The 24,424-nt window shown below is 50.0% G+C and overlaps 1 protein-coding gene across 2 annotated transcripts in view; it reads right to left on the bottom strand.

Annotated features, from left to right (window-relative positions):
- Window positions 1-24,424, bottom strand: part of SMC1B (structural maintenance of chromosomes 1B) — a 293,721-nt gene that overhangs the window by 112,760 nt on the left and 156,537 nt on the right. For both annotated transcript variants that reach the window (XM_075344204.1, XM_075344205.1), the window contains 4 exons: window positions 23,849-23,995; window positions 23,632-23,769; window positions 19,460-19,576; window positions 19,189-19,295 (listed from right to left, as the gene is read on the bottom strand). In XM_075344204.1, the coding sequence (XP_075200319.1) occupies window positions 19,189-19,295; window positions 19,460-19,576; window positions 23,632-23,769; window positions 23,849-23,995 (509 nt within the window). The remainder of the gene's footprint in view (window positions 1-19,188; window positions 19,296-19,459; window positions 19,577-23,631; window positions 23,770-23,848; window positions 23,996-24,424) is intronic.

The following is a 24,424-nucleotide window of genomic DNA, read 5'->3' as shown; positions in this document are numbered from 1 at the left end:
CTTCAGAAGCCACAATGCCAGGAGATAGTTTTTGGGGGTCTGGATGAAAAATGGAACTTTGAAAGAGGATATTCTTGCAGATCGGAAGAATGAAGGTCTCCTCCAACTTTAGGCTGTTAAGGAGAAGAATGAGACTCAACTCGACACCCTCCATTTTTCTTCTGTACGATGTTTGGAAAGGTATATACCAGACTGAAAGGCAACTTGTAAGAGCAGGTATCTCCAGAATGAAGCATCTTGTAAATCTAGGGAGAAAAAGGCAACCTTGTGTCACGGGTGACAGACAGTCCTGTGGTTTCTGGATATAGAAAGTCACAGCATTTGGCTATGCAAACTGCTGCCTGACCTATCAATCGTGCTTGGTTTGTTTGTTATCTTATGTATCTCCTCTGCTTGGTTTTCATCCCTTTCCCTTTAGGAGCCTGCAGGAGTTCCTCACCCTTTCAGCTGTTTTTCATGAGCACTTCCCTTGGTGTCTTTATATCCCCTCATTCCTCCTTTCTTTGGGCTGGTGATAGGTCACATACCCTTAACAAGTCTTCAGTGTAAGCAGTCGGCTTGTATTCATGTGGAGAAACTTTGTAGTTGTTGCAGTTCCTTTCCCTGAGGCATCTGGAGAGAAGTTATTTGTTTACTTTCCCCGGTTTGTTATCCCTGTGTCTTCTTGAGTGCTTATTAAGGTTGACTAGGCGCTCATCCCATCTGCTCCCTACCTAGGGCCCAGATCAGAATCAGCCAGGGTCAGGTATCCTGCTTGGCGCATAGGTGTGAAACCTATCTAGGGTGGTGAGGGAAGCCAGGACCCAGTGCTATGCTTTGTCAGGGGTCACCATCTCCCCCTTCCCTAGACCCAGGGTCTCCCTTCCCACGTCCCCATACCTACAGTGACACCTTCAAAGCAAGAAGGCCTGCGGAGACACCATCACATGTTTCTCAACGCTGGCAGGAAACTAGCCAGGTCTTTCACCGGGAAGGAACAACCACGGGAAGGGCAGTCTCCAGTCAAGGAAACCACCTATGCCAAACATGGTATCCATCCACAGACAGCCGTTTCGGGGTATTTGCCCCTCATCAGTGTGGAGTAGGAATCTGGCTAGTGGGACATTGCCTAGTAAAAGACTATGTGAGCAAGGATGGTTGACCTTAGGGAGATCAACATCCACCACTGCGGAGACACCATCACGTGTTTCTCAACGCAGTGATTCTAGAGCAATGCCCCCTGGGAAATATTCAAAGCAAGAAGCTTTGAATATTTCCCAGGGGGCATTGCTCTAGAATCACTGCGTTGAGAAACACGTGATGGTGTCTCCGCAGTGGTGGATGTTGATCTCCCTAAGGTCAACCATCCTTGCTCATACAGTGACACCTTGGCATTTCCTTGTATTGCAAAGAGATCTCTGAGAGACCCCCATATCTGTGATATTAACTGGAACCTGATGTTTAAGCTTCATTACCCCCAAATCGAAATCTTTGTCCCAGAAAATCCACTTCGATGTTGTCTGAACCTCTTTGATGAAGGGCAGATAAAAGGACGGAAAATGTCTCTGCCCAAAAGAATAATTTTGGCTAACAGACCGCAAACTTTTTCTGTTTTGTGTCCCCTTGATAAGACAAAAAGGCAACTGTAGACATGATATCCAAATATATTCTCACATGGGCATTCTGAATTAAATCTCATCCATAAAACCTGTTTCTGTATCTGAAATGAAGATATTTTGGAACTGAAGAAAGGCCTTCAGCTTACGCGAGATGGAAGCTTTTCGGATTGAGGGATGGATTATATAACCAAGATTTTTGAGACAGGTTCTTTAAGAATGGAGGATGACAAGAACCATAACCGTAATCAACCACGTAAGCCTTGGTGCTTATTATTATTATAGCGCCATTTTTTCCATGGCGCTTTACGGTGAAAAAGAGAATTTTGTTTACTTACCGTAAATTCTTTTTCTTATAGTTCCGTCATGGGAGACCCAGACCATGAGACCCAGACCATGGGTGTATAGCTACTGCCTCCGAAGGACACACAAAGTTACTACACTCAAAACGTGTAGCTCCTCCCTCCTAGCATATACACCCCCTGCTAGCCAGTCCTAGCCAGTTTAGTGCAAAAGCTGAAGGAGGACATCCACCCACAAGTAGAGATAGAGTAAAACCCGGAATAACCGGAGCCTCTGTCTACAACAACAGCCGGTGAAGACACACGGAACAAGAAACTTGCCAACAGGCAATAGGGAGGGTGCTGGGTCTCCCATGACGGAACTATAAGAAAAAGAATTTACGGTAAGTAAACAAAATTCTCTTTTTCTTTATCATTCCTATGGGAGACCCAGACCATGGGACGTCCCAAAGCAGTCCATGGGTGGGAATAAACAGACAACTGAGAAGCAGGAAAACCCAACTTCACAAATGGGCGACAGACACCTGAAAGATGCGTCTGCCGAAGCCCGCGTCTGCCAAAGCAAGAGCATGCCTTGGATAGAGCTTCGAAAAAGTATGCAGACTAATTCGAGCTGCCGTCTGACAGACCTACTGAGCCGTAGCCTGAAAGCCGAAAAGGCACCGACAGGTCTGATCAAATGTGCTCTGATCCCCAGCGGGGAAGGCACTTGAGTACACTTGTAGGCCTCGGAAATGGCCGACCTAAGCTAACGAACAAGGGTCGGCTTAGATGCAGAGAGACCGCTATGCTGACTAGCAGTCCGTACTAGAGAGAGGTGCACTGCCTAATAACGGCGGTGCGAGACACCTAGATCCGGGGCGCCCACACCAGATCCAGGATATGCAACGCTTTCTCAAAGCGATGAAGAGGAGCCGGACAAAAGGAAGGCAGGAAAATTGCCCCGGATAAGGTGGAAGCAGTAACCACCTTAGGGAAAAAAGTCCGGAGTCGGACGGAGACCACCTTGTCTTGATGCAAAAGACCAAAAAAGGGGGTGACTCAGAGAGAGTGCAGCCAGAACTCCCTGGCAGGAAATTATAGCCACTAGAAAGACTACTTTCTGTGAAAGATGAAACAAAGAAACCTCCCTAAGAAGCGCAAAGGGGGGTTTCCGGGAACCGGGAGGACCGGATTAAGGTCCCAGGGCTCCATAGACCGCCGGAAAGGCGGAATGATGTGAGACGCGCCCTTAAAGGAGCGCACCGGAGCCAGCCGGACGATACGCCGCTGGCACATACCGACAGAACGGAGACCTGTCCCTTAATGAGGGATAGTCCTAGCTGTAGACCGGACTGTGGAAGGGACAGGAGGGTCGGCAAGGCTAAAAAGGTCCAAGGACACCTTGGAGCTCGAGTCATAGCGGAGATGACTTCAGGAAGGATACCAGAAGTCGCCAAGATCCAGGACTCAATAGCTACGCCGTCAATCCGAGAATCCAGAATTCTGACGGAAAAAACGGACCTTCTGAGAAAAGGTCTGGACGGACCGGAAGATGCCATGGCAATCCAACGGACAGAAAGAGCAGGTCAGGATACGAAGCCTGCCTGGGTCAGTCTGTAAGAGAATGACCCGACGGCCCCCTTCCCTGATCTTGTGCAGGGCTCTGGGCAAGAGGTAGAGACGAAGCTGGGATCAAACATGAACCAGTGTGTCTACCGCAAAACCTGAGGATTGTGGACCACGGTTGGACAGCTGAAATAATCTGCCCGCAGTTTTGACATCTAGGATGTGGGCTGCGGATACGGTGGACTAGGAGTCCCTTGTCCAGTGAAGAATGTTGAGGCGCCAAGATTGCCAGGCGGCTGAGTGTCCCGATCTGGAAATTGATGTAGGAAAACGCTGTAACGTTATCCGACTGAACTCGAATGTGCCTAGCCGCCAACAGATGGTGAAGGCTTAGAGAGCTAGAATACAGCTCTGATTTCTAGCCCATTGATCTAGAGGGCTGATTCGGACAGAGTCCAAGCGCCCTGCGCTCCGCGGTGGAGATATAATGCTCCCAAGGCGGAAAGACCAGCACCCTGGTGAGAATCACCTGGGACGGGGCCAGGAAGGAGCGTCCCTGAGACAGAGTGGTCGAAACCACCCCTGAAAACGAGCCCCAGGTCAGTGGCAAAGCCACCACCCCGTGGAAGGAGGGAGTTCGCGTGTACAGCGGACAACATCCAGTCTCAGAGGGCACAGGAGAAACTGGGCAAGGAATCGCTTCCATTGACGCCACCGTCTGACCAGCACCTGTATTTGGTGTCTGATAGAACGACGTCGACCGCCAGCGGAGGGACTACTTATCGACTAAGAGCGGCTTCACAAGAGCCGACAGTCTCGAATTGCGTCCTTGAGAGCCTCTGGTTCGAAGTCAGAGTGGACTTGAACAGAATGACAAGCCACCCGAATAGGTTAGAGTGGCGAGAGTAAGCGAAGTACTCTGCTAAGAGTCTGCACTGGATGAAGGCCTGAGAAGAAGGCCGTCTAGGGCAAACGATCACTGTCAATCCCTAGGGGTGCAGGACCCTAATCACAGCAGCCCCAATGAGAATACTCGAGGGGCCGTGGCCAACCCCAAGGGAAGAGCCACGAATTGGACCACTCTGATGGCAAAACGCAGTCAACGCTGGTGTGAAACTGCGATTGACCGTTGCAGAAAAGCATCTCTGATGCCGAAGGCTGCGAGGGAATCTCCTTGGGTTCTTGATTGATCCGGTGAAAAAAACACACGGAACAAGACCGAGACTCCATGTGAAAACGCCACACCTGACCATGCTTGAAAAGCTAAAGATCCAGGTCGGAAGGCACCGCCCTCTTCGGGGACTAGAAATAGATTTAAACAAAAATCTCAGAACCGTTCCCAGTCGGGATTCGGTACAATTACTCCATTGGCCTGCAAGAAATGCCACGGCTTATGAGAAGGCGGCGGCCTTGGAGCCGGGAGGAGGTAACAGAAAAAATCTGTTTGGCGGGTGGACAGAACTCCATCTTGTAGCCATGGGAGATATAATCCCGCCCCCACTGAACGGAGACGTGTTAGAACCATACGTCGCCAAGTGGAGAGAGCCTGCCACCGACTAGGAGGAGGTTGGCGTGGCTAGATAGCTCGGAGGAAGCTGACTAAGTGGCAGCATCTCCTGCGGTCTTCTGAAGACGCAGCTTCAAGCCAATTGGTTCTATGAATCTAGGCCGAGCTAGAGGACGATCAGATGGATGAACGGAAACCACCGAAAACTCAACTGATTCCTGCCCTGGACAGGTTCCCTGGTTTAGGTTTGTGGCAAGGAAGAACACTCCCCGCCAAGAGCTTCCTAAATTTCATCCAGTCGGTTCCGAAGAGACTGGTCCCACGAAAGGGGAGCCTAGCAAGGAACCTCTATAGAGGCATCTGTCTTCAATTTCCGAAGCCACAGGAGCCTGCGGATAGCGAGGAAAGTAGCGAAGACCACCGCCGTGCGGTGTCCAGCATGGCAGACCTGGCAGAGGATGAAAAGACTGAAGTCTGGAAGTTCAGGCAACCGTTTTGGGCATAGAGTCCCTGTGATGGAATGCATCTCCTCTGAGGAGCCGTCAGCCACCGACATAACGGTCCGGGCTGAGCAACCTGAGGTGAATGAGCCCACTTCTTGACAACTATTGGTGGACAGGGGAAACACAGTCCTCAGAATCACGCTTCATGGGAAGCGACTGTCAGAGAGGACCCTGGGCTGGTCACAGGGGCCTGAAAACTGGAGTGGTTAAGGAACACACGTTGTGTTCACCTAGATAAGGTAACTCCGGCGGATTGAGGTCCAGTACAAAATTAATGTACCGTGGGATCCTTATAGAGGTGCCGTCAGCCACTGATACAACTATCCGGGCTGAAAGTCTAGACACCGGAGTGGCCACCCTTGGCAAATGAGTACACTCCTTGACCACCTTTGATGGGAGGGGGAGTCAGGCAGCAGAACCCCGCTGTGGGATCTGCAGGACAGGCTGCGGGCTTGGACGCCTGAAAACTGGAGTGGTTAAGGAACACACTCCTCGTCTTGTTAAAGGTATACTGATGCCTTTCTGCCAGCGGGGAATACTCCCCTAATACAGGCGGATGGAGGTCCAATACAAGTATAATGGACGCAATCCAATCATTCGCATCCGCGTCACCTACGGACGGATCAAAGTACCTAAAGTAGCGTCCGAGCCCCTGGTAGAGACATCTTCCTCGTCCAGTGAGTCAGCTCGTAATCGGAGCTGCGGGACGGGGAGGATAGGGGACCCTGCATCTCCCAGTCAGGAGGACGGGGGTCTGTGAGGTTTGCTGAGTGAGCAGAAAACGCCCTGAGAAGGGGGCTGCATGCTCAGCAGATGCCGGGACAGGCCGACCCCTGGAAAAAAATTCCTCCAGGGGTCAGCCACCGAAACCGGAGCGGCTGGAGGGACCATGAATGAGCCTCCAAGTAGAGTGGATACTAAAAACAGCCTGCAGCCTCGCTCTGTGAGACATGCTGCAGAGGTGGGGGGCTATGTCTAGAATGTCTAGAATACCCAAGACAGGGGTCAGCCTGGGGAGACTCCAGGCAGAGGCACCACATAAGGACCATTACAGTGTGGGTCCGTGCCGGTTCAGGCAATATGAGTTTACATGCAGAACATGTAGTATACAGCCTTGGAGCTTTGCTCCTAGTGTGAGACATGCTGCTGAGGAGGTTCTATAATAAAGAATTAACTCCCTCAGAATGCCGTGATCGTGTATAAAAGTGCACAGCCAGAGGTTGTGACTTATCAGGCCGCTATTGTGAGTGCCCCCCCAGGTTCCAAGCCTGGACCCCCAGCCATATATCCACTCCCTCTGCTGCAGAGCAGCCAGCGCCGATCAGCGTACTAAGAACGCTGAGAAAATGGCGCCAGAGTGAGTGGGGGGGCGGGGGTTAACCTAGGAGCGGGAATCGGAGGGCTAAGGCATGTACAGGGGAGGGAATCATCTCCTAAAACGGAGTGTCGTCCCCTGTGCAGAGCGGCCGGCGGGCGTCGCTGCAGTGTCCCCTTGCATGAGTAACATGCAGGGGAACAAAACGAAACTAGGCCGCGGCTGAAGCCGGGGCCTTGAGTTATACATGCGGCCGAAAATCAGGCATCATCGGCGCGGTACTCAGTAAAAACTGAGAAACCGGCCGGAAAAACTGTAAAAAGCAGCATTATCAACATAAATCACTGTCCCCTCAATAAATCCACATTGTAGAAGGACCCTTGAACAACGTCTCTATACTTAGCTTTGAGACGCAGGGTCCAATCCCTGGTGGGGTGGGGGTCCAGTGCTCCGTCCAGCAGGGTCCTGCCAAAGGGCTGCGGATGGAGGCCGGTCTCCTGCAAGGCAGTGAGAACCGTGTTGGCTCTAACTTCAAGCCAGAGCCCATAAGGGATGGTGAAGGAGCGCGGCATGAAGGGATTTCTGCCCTGAAGTCAACCTTAACAGCACTGCCGCCAGGGGAGTGTGAAGGGACATGCCGGGGGTCCAGTGGACCCGCTTTTCTTCCAAATCTTTAGAAAAAATGAAAAATCAAAAAAGGATGCATGTGTGTGTGTGATCCTCCTGACACAAAGCTTGAAAACTGGCTAGGACTGGCTAGCAGGGGGTGTATATGCTAGGAGGGAGGAGCTACACGTTTTGAGTGTAGTAACTTTGTGTGTCCTCCGGAGGCAGTAGCTATACACCCATGGTCTGGGTCTCATGGTCTGGGTCTCCCATAGGAACGATAAAGAAAGAGGGTATACGTACAACAATCATTAACAGTACAAAATAGACTGGTATAGGAGGAGAGAGGACCCTGCCCGCGAGGGCTCACAGTCTACAGGAGGAGAGAGGACCCTGCCCGCGAGGGCTCACAGTCTACAGGGAATGGGTGATGGTACAATAGGTGAGAACAGAGCTGGTTGCGCAGTGGTGTACTGAACTGAGGGCTATTGTAGGTTGTAGGCTTGTTGGAAGAGGTGGGTCTTGAGGTTCCTCTTGAATCTTTCCACAGTAGGGGAGAGTCTGATATGCTGAGGTAGAGCACTCCAGAGTATGGGGGAGGCACGGGAGAAATCTTGTACGCGATTGTGGGAAGAGGATATGACAGGGGAGTAGAGAAGGAGATCTTGTGAGGATCTGAGGTTGCGTGCAGGTAGGTACCAGGAGACTAGGTCACAGATGTAAGGAGGAGACAGGTTGTGGATGGCTTTGTATGTCATGGTTAGTGTTTTGAACTGGAGTCGTTGGGCGATGGGAAGCCAGTGAAGGGATTGGCAGAGTTTTGTTTTCTGGAGAAAAGCAACCACCTCTGTCATGACCTTTGTGAATATCCAAGATACCGATGAAATTCCTAAACGTAGGGCAGTAAACTGAAAATGGACTTGTTGATCTTAAGATACTGCAAATCTTAAGACAGTTTCAGATGATGCTGAGATAATACGCCTCGTCACAGTCTTGTCCCGGAATAGTTGTCTTTATTGATTCCTCGTCGGTAAACCACAAACTAATGCCGGCGTCACACGGGACGATCTATTGTGCGATTGCACGAGCGATCGTACCCGCCCACGTCGTTTGTGCGTCACGGGCAATTTGTTGCCCGTGGCGCACAAAGTTATAACCCCCCGTCACACGCACTTACCTCCCAGGCGACGTCGCTGTGGGCGGCGAACATCCTCTTCCTGAAGGGGGAGGGACGTTCGGCGTCACAGTGACGTCACACGGCAGCCGGCCAATAGAAGCGGAGGGGCGGAGATGAGCGGGACGTAACATCCCGCCAACCTCCTTCCTTCCTCATTGCCGGCGAGACGCAGGTAAGCTGTGTTCGTCGTTCATGGGGTGTCACACGGAGCAATGTGTGCTGCCTCGGGAACAATAAACAACCGGCGCACAGAAGGAGGAACGACATTATGAAAATGAACGACGTGTCAACGAGCAACAATAAGGCGAGCATTGTTGCTCGTTCACAGTCGTTCGGAGGTGTCACACGGTACGATATCTCTGACGATGCCGGATGTATGTCACTAACGACGTGACCCCGACGACATATCGTACCGTGTGCCGCCGGCATAATTCTTCTCTTTTTGGGCAGAGGACCTGAAGATGGTGAGGTCATGTATTAAAACTTTGATTTCTTTCATTAATGAGAGTTGTTATCTTTTTCAAACATGGCTGAAGCAAATATTTTTTGTTTTTTTAAGACAGATTTTTTTTTGTTGTTGCACAGGACACTTGCGCACGGCGGTTCAGTCCCTGGTTTTAGTAGAGTCCCGATCTGTCACAGGTGATAGACAGTCATGCGATTTTTGGCAATAGAAGGTCACAGTGTTTGGCTGCGCAGAATGCCTTCTGACTTTCTATTGTTCCTGCTGTCAGTATTCATTAGTATAGTTACCTTTCCTGCTGGATTTTCATCTCTCCCCCTTTTGGACCCAGCAGGAGCTAGTTTTCCACCCAGCTGCTGATCATCAGTATTCTCGTGGTGCTTAACTACTCCCTTCTTTCCTGGACTGGTGCTGGTGATATTTTCAGTTCATTCTAGGTCTCGTTGCAAGTAGGTGGCTTGCTCTCATTTGTAATATTGTTGCTGAACTCCTGCCTGTGTCATCTGTAGATTAGTAGTTCATGCTTTTTCCCCGTGTGTCCACCTTGTTTCTTCCTTTAGCTTTTAGTGGGGTTGACGAAGAGCTCATCCCATCTCTTCCCTATTTAGGGCCCAGCAGTAGGGATAGCTAGGGTCAGGTATCCAGCTTGGCACAAAGGTGAGGAACCTATCTAGGGTGGTGAGGGACCCCAGGAACCAGCAGTAGGTTTGGTCAGGGGTCACCATTCTCCCTCTTCCCTAGACACAGGGTTCACTTTCCCTTACCTTTCGCTGCTCGCTTGGTACTTTCTCATACCTAGCGCCACTATGCAAGATAAGGGAGGAAATGAATAATAAAGTTACACTTTGAGTCGGAGGTTCGCGCTGAGGTCTGTAAATCCAAAGCGGGATGATATCCCTCAGGTTTAGGTATGATAAGGCAATATGCCCTGAACAATCAGTCTTACCTTTGAAGGATCTCATACTATATAGTTAGACAAAGCAAACACAGGTATCCCAGTCATTTACCAATTTATTAATACAGCTTAAAAAAGTTTGCAGGTACAGTACATTAAAAAGATTGGATCAAGGCAAAAACTGACGCGTTTTGTCCTTAAAGAGGTGGTCCCTACTCCGCATTAGTGGCCACAGCGATGGACTGCAAAAGCAGCGATGGACGGCAAAAGCGCCGCTCAGAGGCACAGCAATGGACTGCAAAAGCGCCGCTCAGAGGCACAGCGATGGACTGCAAAAGCGCCGCTCAGAGGCACAGCGATGGACTGCAAAAGCGCCGCTCAGAGGCACAGCGATGGACTGCAAAAGCGCCGCTCAGAGGCACAGCGATTGACTGCAAAAGCGCCGCTCAGAGGCACAGCGATGGACTGCAAAAGCTCCGCTCAGAGGCACAGCGATGGACTGCAAAAGCTCCGCTCAGAGTCACAGCGATGGACTGCAAAAGCGCCGCTCAGAGGCACAGCGATGGACTGCAAAAGCGCCGCTCAGAGGCACAGCGATGGACTGCAAAAGCGCCGCTCAGAGGCACAGCGATGGACTGCAAAAGCGCCGCTCAGAGGCACAGCGATGGACTGCAAAAGCGCCGCTAAGAGGCACAGCGATGGACTGCAAAAGCGCCGCTCAGAGACACAATTGACTAAACAAGGTGTTTGAAAAAAGGATTCTGTATGGGCTTTACATTGATGTGCCACGAATGCGGAGTAATGGACCACCCCTTTAATCATGGTAGGCAGGCTGTAAAGGCAGTCACCAGTATATGTAGAGCACTTTCCTCGTATCCAACATTGAGTCTGAAACGCGATAAGCATTGAATAAAAAAAAGAGCCTGGAAGGAGCGCTGTTACCACTATAAGACATCAAAAGCCTGAAATGCAATCTCAATACTGTGCTCCAACACGATTTGGCCCAGGTGTGCAAACCAGAAATCAATTGATTGAAATATCAGAAGCGCAGAACTGTCCTGATTTCATGCTGTGCGCACCAATCCTTCAGGGGGAAGGAGGAGGCACTGACTGGGAGTTCTCAGTGGTCCAAAGCCGGAAGATAAATACCAACGGAAAGACGGCAGGGCCTGAATCCAGAGGAGACAGGAGGAGGAGGAGGACGGCCAGAAGATCGCCCTTGGCTGCCCGGTGTGCTGTACAGGGTCACAAAGTTTAGCTAACAAACGTCTACATGCCCCATAAGGACAGAAAAAAAAAGCTGGTGGTATATGTATATGGGGAGGAATATTTATTCTCTTCGTATTTTCTGTATCCCAAATTATTGACTTATTTCTTCCAAAGACAGTACTAAGGAGCAGGGGGCATATACTGCGAATGGAAGAAAAGCGATTCCGGCAGCTAAATAGGAAAGGGTTCTTTACAGTTAGAGCAGTCAGACTGTGTAATGCCCTACCACAAGAGGTAGTAATGGCAGATACTATAACAGCTTGTTGGTTATAAGTAGAGCTGAGTGGATCGGGTCCGGCGGATCCGTCGCGGGTTATGAAAGAAGTCCTGATCCGATCCGGACCAATGTATGTCAATGGGGAGCGGATCCGGGGACGAGAGTGAGAGAGAGTGAGAGAGAGAGAGTGAGAGAGAGAGTGAGAGAGAGAGTGAGAGAGAGAGTGAGAGAGAGAGTGAGAGAGAGAGTGAGAGAGAGAGAGAGAGAGAGAGAGAGTGAGAGAGAGTGAGAGAGAGTGTGAGAGAGAGAGTGAGAGAGAGAGTGAGAGTGAGTGAGATAGAGTGTGAGAGTGAGAGAGAGAGTGAGAGAGTGTGAGAGAGAGTGAGAGAGAGTGAGAGAGAGTGAGAGTGTGAAAGAGAGTGAGAGAGAGAGAGTGAGAGAGAGTGAGAGAGAGAGAGAGTGAGAGAGAGTGAGAGAGTGAGAGAGAGAGTGAGAGTGAGAGAGAGAGTGAGTGAGAGTGAGACAGTGAGAGAGAGTGAGAGAGAGTGAGAGAGAGTGAGAGAGAGTGAGAGAGTGAGAGTGAGTGAGAGAGTGAGAGAGAGTGAGAGAAAGTGAGAGTAAGAGAGGAAAAAAAAAAAAAAAACACAATCCCAAACCCGGATCGTGCAGCCGGATTCCCGGGTCCAGGTCGGACCCGGATCGGACCCTGAAACCGCGCGGATCCGGACTTTTACAGTTCGGGTCCGCTCAACACTAGTTATAAGTGACTTAGGGACAAAATGTAGAATTGGTGGAAAAAGGTTGAACCAGATGGACCGGGGGCTTTTTTCAAACTATGTAACCTCCTGTTCTGCGGTCATGGAGGATGACTGTATAAAGAAGGGAATTTTGTTTACTTACCGTAAATTCCTTTTCTTCTAGCTCCAATTGGGAGACCCAGACAATTGGGTGTATAGCTATGCCTCCGGAGGCCACACAAAGTATTACACTAAAAGTGTAAAGCCCCTCCCCTTCTGCCTATACACCCCCCGTGCTCACGGGCTCCTCAGTTTTGGTGCAAAAGCAAGAAGGAGGAAAAAATTATAATTGGTTTAAAGTAACTTCAATCCGAAGAAATATCGGAGAACTGAAACCATTCAACATGAACAACATGTGTACACAAAAAACAGGGGCGGGTGCTGGGTCTCCCAATTGGAGCTAGAAGAAAAGGAGTTTACGGTAAGTAAACAAAATTCCCTTCTTCTTTGTCGCTCCATTGGGAGACCCAGACAATTGGGACGTCTAAAAGCAGTCCCTGGGTGGGTATATAATACCTCATAATAGAGCCGTATCCGGCTCCGTCCTACAGGTGGGCAACCGCCGCCTGAAGGACTAGCCTACCTAGGCTGGCATCTGCCGAAGCATAGGTATGCACCTGATAGTGTTTCGTGAAAGTGTGCAGGCTCGACCAGGTAGCCGCCTGACACACCTGCTGAGCCGTAGCCTGGTGCCGCAAAGCCCAGGACGCTCCCACGGCCCTGGTAGAATGGGCCTTCAGCCCAGAGGGAACCAGAAGCCCGGAGGAACGATAAGCCTCGAGAATTGGTTCCTTGATCCACCGAGCCAGGGTTGACTTGGAAGCTTGTGTCCCTTTACGCTGGCCAGCGACAAGGACAAAGAGTGCATCCGAGCGGCGCAGGGGCGCCGTACGAGAAATGTAGAATCTGAGTGCTCTCACCAGATCTAACAAGTGCAAATCCTTTTCACATTGGTGAACTGGATGAGGACAAAAAGAGGGTAAGGAGATATCCTGATTGAGATGAAAGGGGGATACCACCTTAGGGAGAAATTCCGGAACCGGACGCAGCACCACCTTGTCCTGGTGAAACACCAGGAAGGGGGCTTTGCATGACAGCGCTGCTAGCTCAGACACTCTCCGAAGCGAAGTGACTGCTACTAGGAAAACCACTTTCTGCGAAAGGCGTGAGAGAGAGATATCCCTCATTGGCTCGAACGGTGGTTTCTGAAGAACCATCAGCACCCTGTTCAGATCCCAGGGTTCTAACGGACGCTTGTAAGGAGGTACGATGTGACAAACCCCCTGCAGGAACGTGCGAACCTGTGGAAGTCTGGCTAGGCGCTTCTGAAAAAAGACAGAGAGCGCAGAGACTTGTCCCTTAAGGGAGCCTAGTGACAAACCCTTTTCTAATCCGGATTGAAGGAAGGACAGAAAAGTGGGCAAGGTAAACGGCCAGGGAGAAACACCCTGAGCAGAGCACCACGACAGGAATATTTTCCACGTCCTGTGGTAGATCTTGGCGGACGTTGGTTTCCTGGCCTGTCTCATAGTGGCAATGACCTCTTGAGATAATCCTGAAGACGCTAGGATCCAGGACTCAATGGCCACACAGTCAGGTTCAGGGCCGCAGAATTCAGATGGAAAAACGGCCCTTGAGACAGCAAGTCTGGTCGGTCTGGTAGTACCCACGGTTGACCGACCGTGAGATGCCACAGATCCGGGTACCACGACCTCCTCGGCCAGTCTGGAGCGACGAGGATGGCGCGGCGGCAGTCGGCCCTGATCTTGCGTAACACTCTGTGCAACAGTGCCAGAGGAGGAAACACATAAGGGAGTTGAAACTGCGACCAATCCTGAACTAAGGCGTCTGCCGCCAGAGCTCTGTGATCTTGAGACCGTGCCATGAACGTCGGGACCTTGTTGTTGTGCCGGGACGCCATTAGGTCGACATCCGGCATGCCCCAGCGGCAACAGATCTCCTGAAACACGTCCGGGTGAAGGGACCATTCCCCTGCATCCATGCCCTGGCGACTGAGAAAGTCTGCTTCCCAGTTGTCTACGCCCGGGATGTGAACTGCGGATATGGTCGAGGCTGTGGCTTCCACCCACAGCAGAATCCGCCGAACTTCCTGGAAGGCTTGCCGACTGCGTGTCCCGCCTTGGTGGTTGATGTATGCCACCGCTGTGGAGTTGTCCGACTGAATTCGGATCTGTTTGCCTTCCAGCCACGGCTGGAACGCTTTTAGGGCAAGATACACTGCCCTTATCTCTAGAACATTGATCTGAAGGGAGGACTCTGTCTGAGTCCAAGTCCCCTGAGCCCTGTGGTGGAGAAAGACCGCTCCCCACCCTGACAGGCTCGCGTCCGTCGTGACCACAGCCCAGGATGGGGGCAGGAAGGATTTCCCCTCCGACAGAGAAGTGGGAAGAAGCCACCACTGAAGGGAAGCTTTGGCTGCCCGAGAAAGGGAGACGTTCCTGTCGAGGGACGTCGACTTCCTGTCCCATTTGCGGAGAATGTCCCATTGAAGTGGGCGCAGATGAAACTGCGCACAAGGAACTGCCTCCATTGCTGCCACCATCTTCCCTAGGAAGTGCATGAGGCGCCTCAGGGGGTGTGACTGACCATGAAGGAGAGATTGCACCCCTGTTTGTAGTGAACGCTGTTTGTTCAGCGGAAGCTTCACTATCGCTGAGAGAGTATGAAACTCCATGCCAAGATATGTCAGTGATTGGGCCGGTGTCAGATTTGACTTTGGAAAATTGATGATCCACCCGAAACTCTGGAGAGTTTCCAGAGCAATGTTCAGGCTGTGTTGGCATGCCCCTTGAGAGGGTGCCTTGACAAGTAAATCGTCTAAGTAAGGGATCACCGAGTGTCCCTGAGAGTGTAGGATTGCTACCACTGTTGCCATGACCTTGGTGAAGACCCGTGGGGCTGTTGCCAGGCCAAAAGGTAGTGCCACGAACTGAAGGTGTTCGTCCTCTATGGCGAAGCGCAGGAAGCGCTGATGCTCTGGTGCAATCGGAACGTGGAGATAAGCATCTTTGATGTCTATTGATGCCAGGAAATCTCCTTGGGACATTGAGGCGATGACGGAGCGGAGCGATTCCATCCGGAACCGCCTGGTTTTCACATGCTTGTTGAGCAGCTTTAGGTCCAGAACGGGACGGAAGGATCCGTCCTTTTTTGGCACCACGAACAAGTTGGAGTAAAAACCGTGACCCCGTTGCTGAAGAGGAACCGGGATCACCACTCCTTCCTCCTTCAGGGTGCCCACCGCCTGCATAAGAGCCTCGGCTCTGTCGGGGGGTGGAGATGTTCTGAAGAAACGAGTCGGAGGACGAGAGTTGAACTCTATCCTGTAACCGTGAGATAGAATGTCTCTCACCCATCGGTCTTTTACTTGTGGCAGCCAGGCGTCGCAAAAGCGGGAGAGCCTGCCACCGACCGAGGATGCGGTTTGAGGAGGCCGAAAGTCATGCGGAGGCCGTTTTGGGAGCGGTTCCTCCGGCGGTCTTCTTAGGACGTGACTTAGACCGCCATGCATCGGAGTTCCTCTGATCTTTCTGAGGCCTTTTGGACGAGGAAAATTGAGATCTGCCCGCGGTCCGAAAGGACCGAAACCTCGATTGTACCTTCCGTGGTTGAGGTCTGTTTGGTTTGGACTGGGGTAAGGATGAATCCTTTCCCTTGGATTGTTTAATGATTTCATCCAATCGCTCACCAAACAAGCGGTCGCCAGCCAATGGCAAACCGGTTAAGAACTTTTTGGAAGCAGAGTCTGCCTTCCATTCACGTAGCCACATGGCCCTGCGGAGTACCACCGAGTTGGCGGATGCCACCGCCGTACGGCTCGCAGAGTCCAGGATAGCATTAATGGCGTAGGACGCAAACGCCGACGCCTGATTGGTTAAGGACACCACTTGCGGGGCAGATGTACGTGTTACTGCATTAATCTGCGCCTGACCAGCTGAGATAGCTTGGAGTGCCCATACGGCAGCGAATGCTGGGGCAAAAGACGCGCCTATAGCTTCATAGATGGATTTCAACCATAGTTCCATCTGTCTGTCAGTGGCATCTTTGAGTGAAGCCCCATCTTCCACTGCAACTATGGATCTAGCCGCCAGTCTGGAGATTGGAGGATCCACCTTAGGACACGGAGTCCAGCCCTTGACAACCTCGGGGGGGAAGGGATAACGTGTGTCCTTAAGACGCTTGGAAAAACGCTTGTCTGGACAGTCTCGGTTTTTCTGGATTGCCTCTCTGAAGTCAGAGTGATCCAGAAACATATTTAATGTACGCTTTGGAAACCTGAAACGGAATTTCTCCTGAGAAGCAGACTCCTCAATTGTAGGAGCTGGGGGAGAAATATCCAACACCTGATTGATAGTCGCTATAAGGTCATTCACTACTGCGTCACCTTCAGGCGTATCTAGGTTGAGAGCGGCTTCAGGATCAGAATCCTGATCTGATACCTCCGCTTCATCCTCCAGAGAGTCCCCCTGCTGGGACCCTGAACAGTGTGATGAGGTGGAGGGATTTTCCCAGCGACCCCGCTTGGTCGGCCTGGGACTGCGGTCCGTGTCAGAGACCTCACCCCGGGACCCATGGGTCACCCCAGGGGCACTTTGCTTTTCCAATTGAGGGGGACCAGGGGTCAAGGATTGGATAGAGCCCGGGGCCTGAATCACCGGTCTGGACTGCAATGCTTCCAGTATTTTAGCAGACCATTTATCCATAGTCTCAGACAGTTTGTCAGCAAAGACTGCAAACTCCGTCCCTGTCACCTGGACAGTGGTAGCAGGTGGATCCACCTGGGCCACCAGTCGCAGAGGCTCCGGCTGAGTAAGTGCCACAGGGGCCGAGCATTGCACACAATGAGGGTCAGTGGAACCTGCCGGTAGTACAGCTGTACATGAGGTACAAGTTGCAAAGTACGCCTGTGCTTTGGCACCCTTGCTTTTTGCAGATGACATGTTGTCTCCTCTGAGAACAACCAGGAGGGTATATAGCCAAAAATCAACAGAGCGACCGTACAGTGCAATGTATAGCCTATAAGCCTATATATATATATACACTTCGGTACTCAGTGGGGCCAGCACCATAGGTGCTGCTTACCGACCGCTCAAAGCAGTTGTGTGGTCACCGGATTCCCTGCCTGGGTCTCCCTGTGTTGTCTCTCCTCTCCAGCGTCTGAATCGCTGACAGGAATGGCTGCCGGCGTTCTGTGGGGAGGAGGAGATCGTGGGCGTGCCCAAGAAAAGTGCGGGAATCCAGTGCCCCACTGTACTGAGTGAGGGGGGAGGAGGATACTAATGTATGCTCCAGCTCTCCGCTGACGATCCGTGCAGCGTCCCGCCCCTCCCCTGACTGGCAGGCCTGTGGGCGGGAAAGAACGACACTAGGCCGCAGAAGCCGGGGACTAAAGTTATAAGCGCGGCCGGCAATAAGCGCGGCCGCGCGGTAGTCCCCCGGCGCACAAACACACCCAGCAGTGCTGGAAAGTGTCTGGCACAAGGGCTCCATGTCCGGCGCACTAACAAACCCAGCCGTGCTGGAAAGTGTCTGGCACTAGCGCTCCATGTCCGGCGCACTAAAACACCCAGCAGTGCTGGAAAGTGTCTGGCACAAGCGCTCCATGTCCGGCGCACTAACACACCCAGCCGTGCTGGAAAGTGTCTGGCACAAGCGCTCCATGTCCGGCGCACTAACACACCCAGCAGTGCTGGAAAGTGTCTGGCCCAGGCGCTGCATGTCCGGCGCACTAACACACCCAGCCGTGCTGGAAAGTGTCTGGCACAAGCGCTCCATGTCCGGCGCACTAACACACCCAGCAGTGCTGTAATGTGTCTGGCACCAGCGCTCCATGCGCGGTCCCCACGGGGACACAGAGTACCTCATAGTAGCAGGGCCTTGTCCCTGACGATACTCAGCTCTTATCCTGCAGATTCCCAGGGGCTGCGGAGGGAGCACGGTCTCATGTGCCTGGAGACCGATCCTGGATCCCACTTCACCCAGAGCCCTAAGGGATGGGGAAGGAAAACAGCATGTGGCTCCTGCCTGTGTACCCGCAATGGGTACCTCAACCTTAACAACACCGCCGACAAAGTGGGGTGAGAAGGGAGCATGCTGGGGGCCCTGTTATGGGCCCTCTTTTCTTCCATCCGACCTGGTCAGCAGCTGCTGCCGACCAAGCTGTGGAGCTATGCGTGGATGTCTGCCTCCTTCGCACAAAGCATAAAAACTGAGGAGCCCGTGAGCACGGGGGGTGTATAGGCAGAAGGGGAGGGGCTTTACACTTTTAGTGTAATACTTTGTGTGGCCTCCGGAGGCATAGCTATACACCCAATTGTCTGGGTCTCCCAATGGAGCGACAAAGAAATGTACTTAATGTTTTTCATTTCAATGCGTAACAAGCGGATGGCACAGATTTGGTTTTCCTTGCATTAACTAAGAGTAAGAGTATACCTCACCTGTCTTCCCATAAACATGATCTCTCTATGTGGTCTCAATGGGAAAAATGAAATTATCTGCTGCCAGGCACACCTATTTCCCATGAGAAGAAATGATCAGGCATGTTGAAATCCAACATGCCCAATCCTTCAAGTGCAAAGATACCCTCACACATTACATGACCAGCCAAAATCAGTGGGTGTGGACCACATATTTGATATTGCGTTTGGAGAGAGGTTTGATACCCAGAACCCCCTATGGTGAGCTGATAGCAGGTTCCTCAGTGCCACGAGTATGTACACAATGTACAGAGATGTAACACTGCAACTCCATCGTTCTTAGGAAATATAGGTCAGCTCCTATTGAAATAAACAGAGCCTCAAAGACCACAAAACGGCCACTACACAATCAGCTACGTCTGATCGGTAGGAGTGACAGGTGTGGATCTGGTATTGAAGACCTATCTTTAAGCTAGGTGATCGATATCTAAGTCCCCAGCCCCTTTAAAAGGTGCCAATATATAATTTCAACAACAAAAAAAAATAAAAAATAATACCTCTTTTTATCAGTTTCTTGATGCTGCTTCAGATATTCCTCCTCATAATCCCGGATGTTAGACACTCCAATCTCTTCACAGAAAGTTCTGAACACTTTATCCTCCACCTTAACATTAAAAAAAGCCAAATGACCATATATTTACATCTATTGTAAGAATGTATAATATGGTTTTCCACTTTAGCTTGACCCACACATTTGATCCAAAAAATGTTCCCTCCGAAGACAGAGTAAAGCCGACCATGTCCTCATACAGACACTACTTTGACTACCTTATTCATTTGTTCTTGAAGTTCCTCTATTTCGATTATTCTCCTTTCGAGCTCCTCCTTCACCATTGTGATCTGAGACGCTATGTTGGAGGACTCACTTTCCAGCCTGGATCTTTCCTGCATAGGAAGAATATTAGAACGTGAGGGAAAGAAGAAAACAAAGGTAGGACACTGACAAAGAACATTAAAGAGGTTTTGGAGCTCACTCTGCAGTCCACACCGAAAACGGCAGTAGGGCTACCGATACTGAGGCAACTGATGCCCAGCGAGTATTGTGCTGAAGTCTCAATAGGGGAGGACCCATGTGCAATATCAGCTGGGTTGCCATGTAGAGAACTGTCCAAGTGTACCTTTGTATCTCTACGTGTCGGATTTTAGATCGACTGAGGGAGTAGGACTCATCAATGTTTTTTAGGGAAGCCAAATAAAGGAGAATAAAGATGGGGTATGCTGTATATGGCCCCATGCCAATTCCCTAACTCCTCAGCCATCCTTTTTCCATCTTCCTTCCTCGGGAATCTATCTTCTACCCTAGCGAGTTCTTCCACAAGACTCCTCTCTTGGCAAACCTCCCTCATGAGCGCAAATTATTTTCCATGACAAACCTCTCTTTTGGGCGCAAGACTCTTCTCTTGGCAAACATCCCTCATGGTTCTTCTCTTGGCAAACATCCATCATGGGCGCAAGACTCTTGCAAACAGGTGGTCAGAGTCCTTCGTTGTGATGCCTGGATACCCTTTTTTGTCATCTCCATCGACTGATTCCCTGGAAACCTCCTTATTTTCCTGGCTGGCACACTCCACAAGGTCTGACCACTCTTAAGTCCAGACCTCAAATTCTGTCTTACTTGACCCCTTTTTTCAACAGCATTTTGCAGCCATTTCCACCTTTGGGACTGGACCTTTCACCATCAACATATGAGCATGTCTTGATCTTGATGATTGAGCCTTTCATTGGGTTTGACAATTCTGAAGCACCTTTCCTCGACCGTGGAGAACAATACCACATGTCAATAAGCTGGATCCATCTCCTTTACATTTCAATCTATCAGTTTGTGGCGCTCTTCTTCAGTTTGAAGACTGCTCCCCAAGTCTTCTAAGGGATGCTCATCCCATTCGTGTTACAATACTTGGCCACTATTCTGAAGATGGTTCTTTCCCGTTCTGAATGCTTTGTTGGCCTTTTAATCATCTAAAAATCTTTTTTTCATAATTTCCATCCAAATAATCCTCCTGGGCATGATGTCCTTTGCCATGTCAGACCACGTAGTCCTTACTAAGCACAGCACGTCTCCTGCTCAATTTATCATATTCCCTCGATTCTGCAGACAATTCTGGCCACCGACCGAGATCTATCTCCAGCCTCACTGTATCTTCCTATTTCTATATAAATCCCACCCTAACAAGGGCAGTACTCCAGTATATATACTGTACCCCATATGGGAAGTCTGTATGGGACACTCTACTTCCATGTCTATGAGGAAAGGGCAGCATTCTGAACATCTTTCTAAGGGAACTCTGCCACTGCATGGCCCAGATCTATACCCCTTGGTATCTACAGGATATCTTCTCTCATTTCATGTACCTCCTTTGAGGAAGCCTCTTTAGTGAGGCTGAAAAGTGTTGGGAGATACGGTACTTTGTAGGGTTACAGTATATATTATTATAGCCAAAAATTAGGTGCTATCCTTGTTAGGACAAGAGGTATTCAGGGCATGAAAGAGGATAGGTAGTATATCAGCTGTATCCTACGCTGCCTTACTCCTGCCACATGGATCGGTCCTTCACGATGTTCATTATTGGGTGAGATCTAATCCTTTTTTGTCTGCACTGGCACTTTATTGTTGTATATTTGAGCAGTGTTTTACTCTATGATATTAAAGATGGTACTTTCAAGCATTATCCTGGCTCTATGGACAAATTCTTTATCTTCCCTACAAGCAGGACATTCTCTCCGTAGCTAGTCGGCCGATACAGTCAAGTTGGGACCCACAGCACATTATTGACACCAACCAGTTGATTACTTTAAGTAGCATTCCATAGTGTGGCTCCTCTCAGGTTCCACATCTTGGTTATTAACAAATTAATATCAGACTCCCGAAAAAAAAACCTCTTCAAAATCCAAGTAAAGAATTTCTTAAAGTTGCCAGTCATGGGACCTGGTGGGGAACCTAGACTTTGAGTTTTACTTATTACGTTTCAATTTCCCAGTATGAGCCCCATACATGAGATCTTACGCTTTGTCAAAGGGACGTTGTTTGCTAGGATTGCTTTGGTCTTCCACCAGAATTTGGATTTATCCAATTTCGAGTCTAAAAATATTGTCTCCTTCCGTGAGGGCCTAAATTTGCTTTTAGAGCAAGGACTGGCTTTCTCCATCTTCTATCCTGACGCGAGAACCTTTTCTCCCATGCATAGCCTCAAGTCTCCTCAAGTCTCTCTACAAGAAGCCATGTGTTTGCCTCTTCTCTTCAGATCCTGGAAAGTTGCTCTCTGTTTTTGGTGGCTGTATTACAGCATCCAGGGTCTCCGGTGGAATTTTTTTGGGGTCACTCTACATTCTACTTGTTAGGTAGATGATGCTTCCATTTCCCCTTTTTTTCTTGAGTCTATCTGAACTATATTTTTCCCGAATCTCCGTCTCATCCTAGGGAATGCTTTTCATGTAATATGGATTTTTGAAACATCTTTCACAGCTTAGACTCTTCTTTCGTCATGTGGACGGCGTCTGAAGCTCCAATCGTTCAACGGATTAGGATGGCCACGTGTAAGGCTATTTGTGCAACCGCAAATCCTGACACATTTTCCTATAGCTACGGAGGGTGGTATAAGAAAGGTCTCTGCTCCTTAAGTGTACTTTTGGGGAGGGGGTCTTTTCTCCGATGCATGCTTAACAGCCTTGGATGCTTCTCCTAGTCGTGTAGAGCAGAGGTTCCCAACTCCAGTCCTCAAGGCACACCAACAGTGCATGTTTTCAGGATTTCTTTAGCATTGCATGGGTGTTGGATTCAGCTCCTTTGCAGGTGATTAAATTATCACCTGTGCAATACTAAGGAAATCCTGAAAACATGCACTGTTGGTGTGCCTTGAGGACTGGAGTTGGGAACCTCTGGTGTAGAGAACTGGTCGGTTATCTGTCCCCAGACACTGCTTTAGATCATCCCAGTCTCCTGTGTCCTCTGATACAAGAGAGGAAACAGCATTTCTTATTATGGATCTGTAAAATCCTGTTGTTGTTTCGTGCATCTACTTTTTATTGCATAACTTCAATTTTTCAGGTCCAATCATCAACAATTATATTCTGTTTCCTGGCTTCTTCTACTCCTTATTAACACACTGCTTAGTTCTCTGTCCGTAGAAGGATCACAGCCTGAATACCAGGAGCTAACACTTGTCCATCCCCTCGTGGTAGCAATAGGGCATCCATGGTCTTCTGCGTCAACTCTACCGCCTCGTGGTAGCAATTGGGCACCCATGGTCTTCTGCATCAACACCACTGCCTTGTAATAGCAATTAGACAACCATCTTCTGCGTCAACTCTACCGCCTCGTGGTAGCAATTGGGCACCCATGGTCTTCTGCGTCAACTCTACCGCCTTGTGGTAGCAATTGGGCATCCATGGTCTTCTGCGTCAACCACACCGCCTCGTGGTAGCAATAGGGTACCCATGGTGATCTGCGTCAATCCCACCGCCTCGTGGTAGCAATAGGGCACCCATGGTCTTCTGCTTCAACCCCACCGTCTCGTGGTAGGAATAGGGTACCCATGGTCTTCTGCTTCAACCCCACCGTCTCGTGGTAGCAATAGGGCACCCATGGTCATCTGCGTCAACCCCACCGCCTCGTGGTAGCAATAGAGCACCTATGGTCTTCTGCTTCAACCCCACCGCCTTGTGGTAGCAATAGGGCACCCATGGTCTTCTGCTTCAACCCCACCGCCTTGTGGTAGCAATAGGGCACCCATGGTCTTCTGCTTCAACCCCACCGTCTTGTGGTAGCAATAGGGCACCCATAGTTTTCTGCGTCAACCCCACCGCCTCGTGGTAGCAATAGGGCACCCATGGTCATCTGTGTCTCCCTCCCCCTCAATACCTCCCCCTCAATAAACACAGCATGCAAAACATATTTTAATCACTATTATACATAAATTGAAACATTGGTAGTGTTTTATTACTGCAGCGCAGGTCCCGAGCTGTTTCTTCTTAATGTTTTCAAGCTCGTTTTGGGAATACTTGAGACGCGTCTGCGTTCCCTGTAGCTGCGCCTGCAGCTGTTTTAAGTCGCTCTCCTTCCTCTTTATTTTCATTAGTTCCTAAGTTAAAAAGAAAAAAATAAATAAAAAACAATAAATAAAGAAACAAAAAGAGTTAAAACTGCCATAATGCACTTACCTTCAGCTCACTCATCAGACAATCTTTCTTCTCTTTTAACTCGTTTATCTCTTTCTCATCCCAGCGTTTCGCTTTATTGCGCAAATCGCTTGACCCTCCGGATATCACACCGGATTTCATGAATAAAGTTCCATCCAGAGAAACGGTCTGGAAACGTAAACATCATTTGGGATTAAAGAAATTGTCCAGGAAAAAGTCTCCTATATGCTCTACCGCCTTGCAAATACTGTGCATGGGTCCCATTCTTAGGGTACGCTCACACAAGCGCATGACTCAGACGAGTGCAATGCGAGAAAATCTTGCATTGCACTCGGACCAATGTTATTCAATAAGGGAGAGCAGATGATTAGCTTTTTTCTCATCCAGATTCTGGATGAGCGAAAAGTCGCAGCATGATGCGATTGTCAGCGAGAGACGTGTCCCTCGCACCCACACAAGTCTATGGGTGCGAGTGAAACATCGGACTGCACTTGGATGACATCCGAGTGCAGTGCGATAATCAAATCAGCTGATAATGGATGATATGGGGAGATTAATCCCTCCCTCTCCTCAGCAGCTGTGATCTGATTGCAAGAT

This window comes from Anomaloglossus baeobatrachus, chromosome 4, assembly GCF_048569485.1.
Source record: "Anomaloglossus baeobatrachus isolate aAnoBae1 chromosome 4, aAnoBae1.hap1, whole genome shotgun sequence".
NCBI lineage: Eukaryota > Metazoa > Chordata > Amphibia > Anura > Aromobatidae > Anomaloglossus > Anomaloglossus baeobatrachus.
This window is presented reverse-complemented; position numbering and strand designations above follow the sequence as displayed.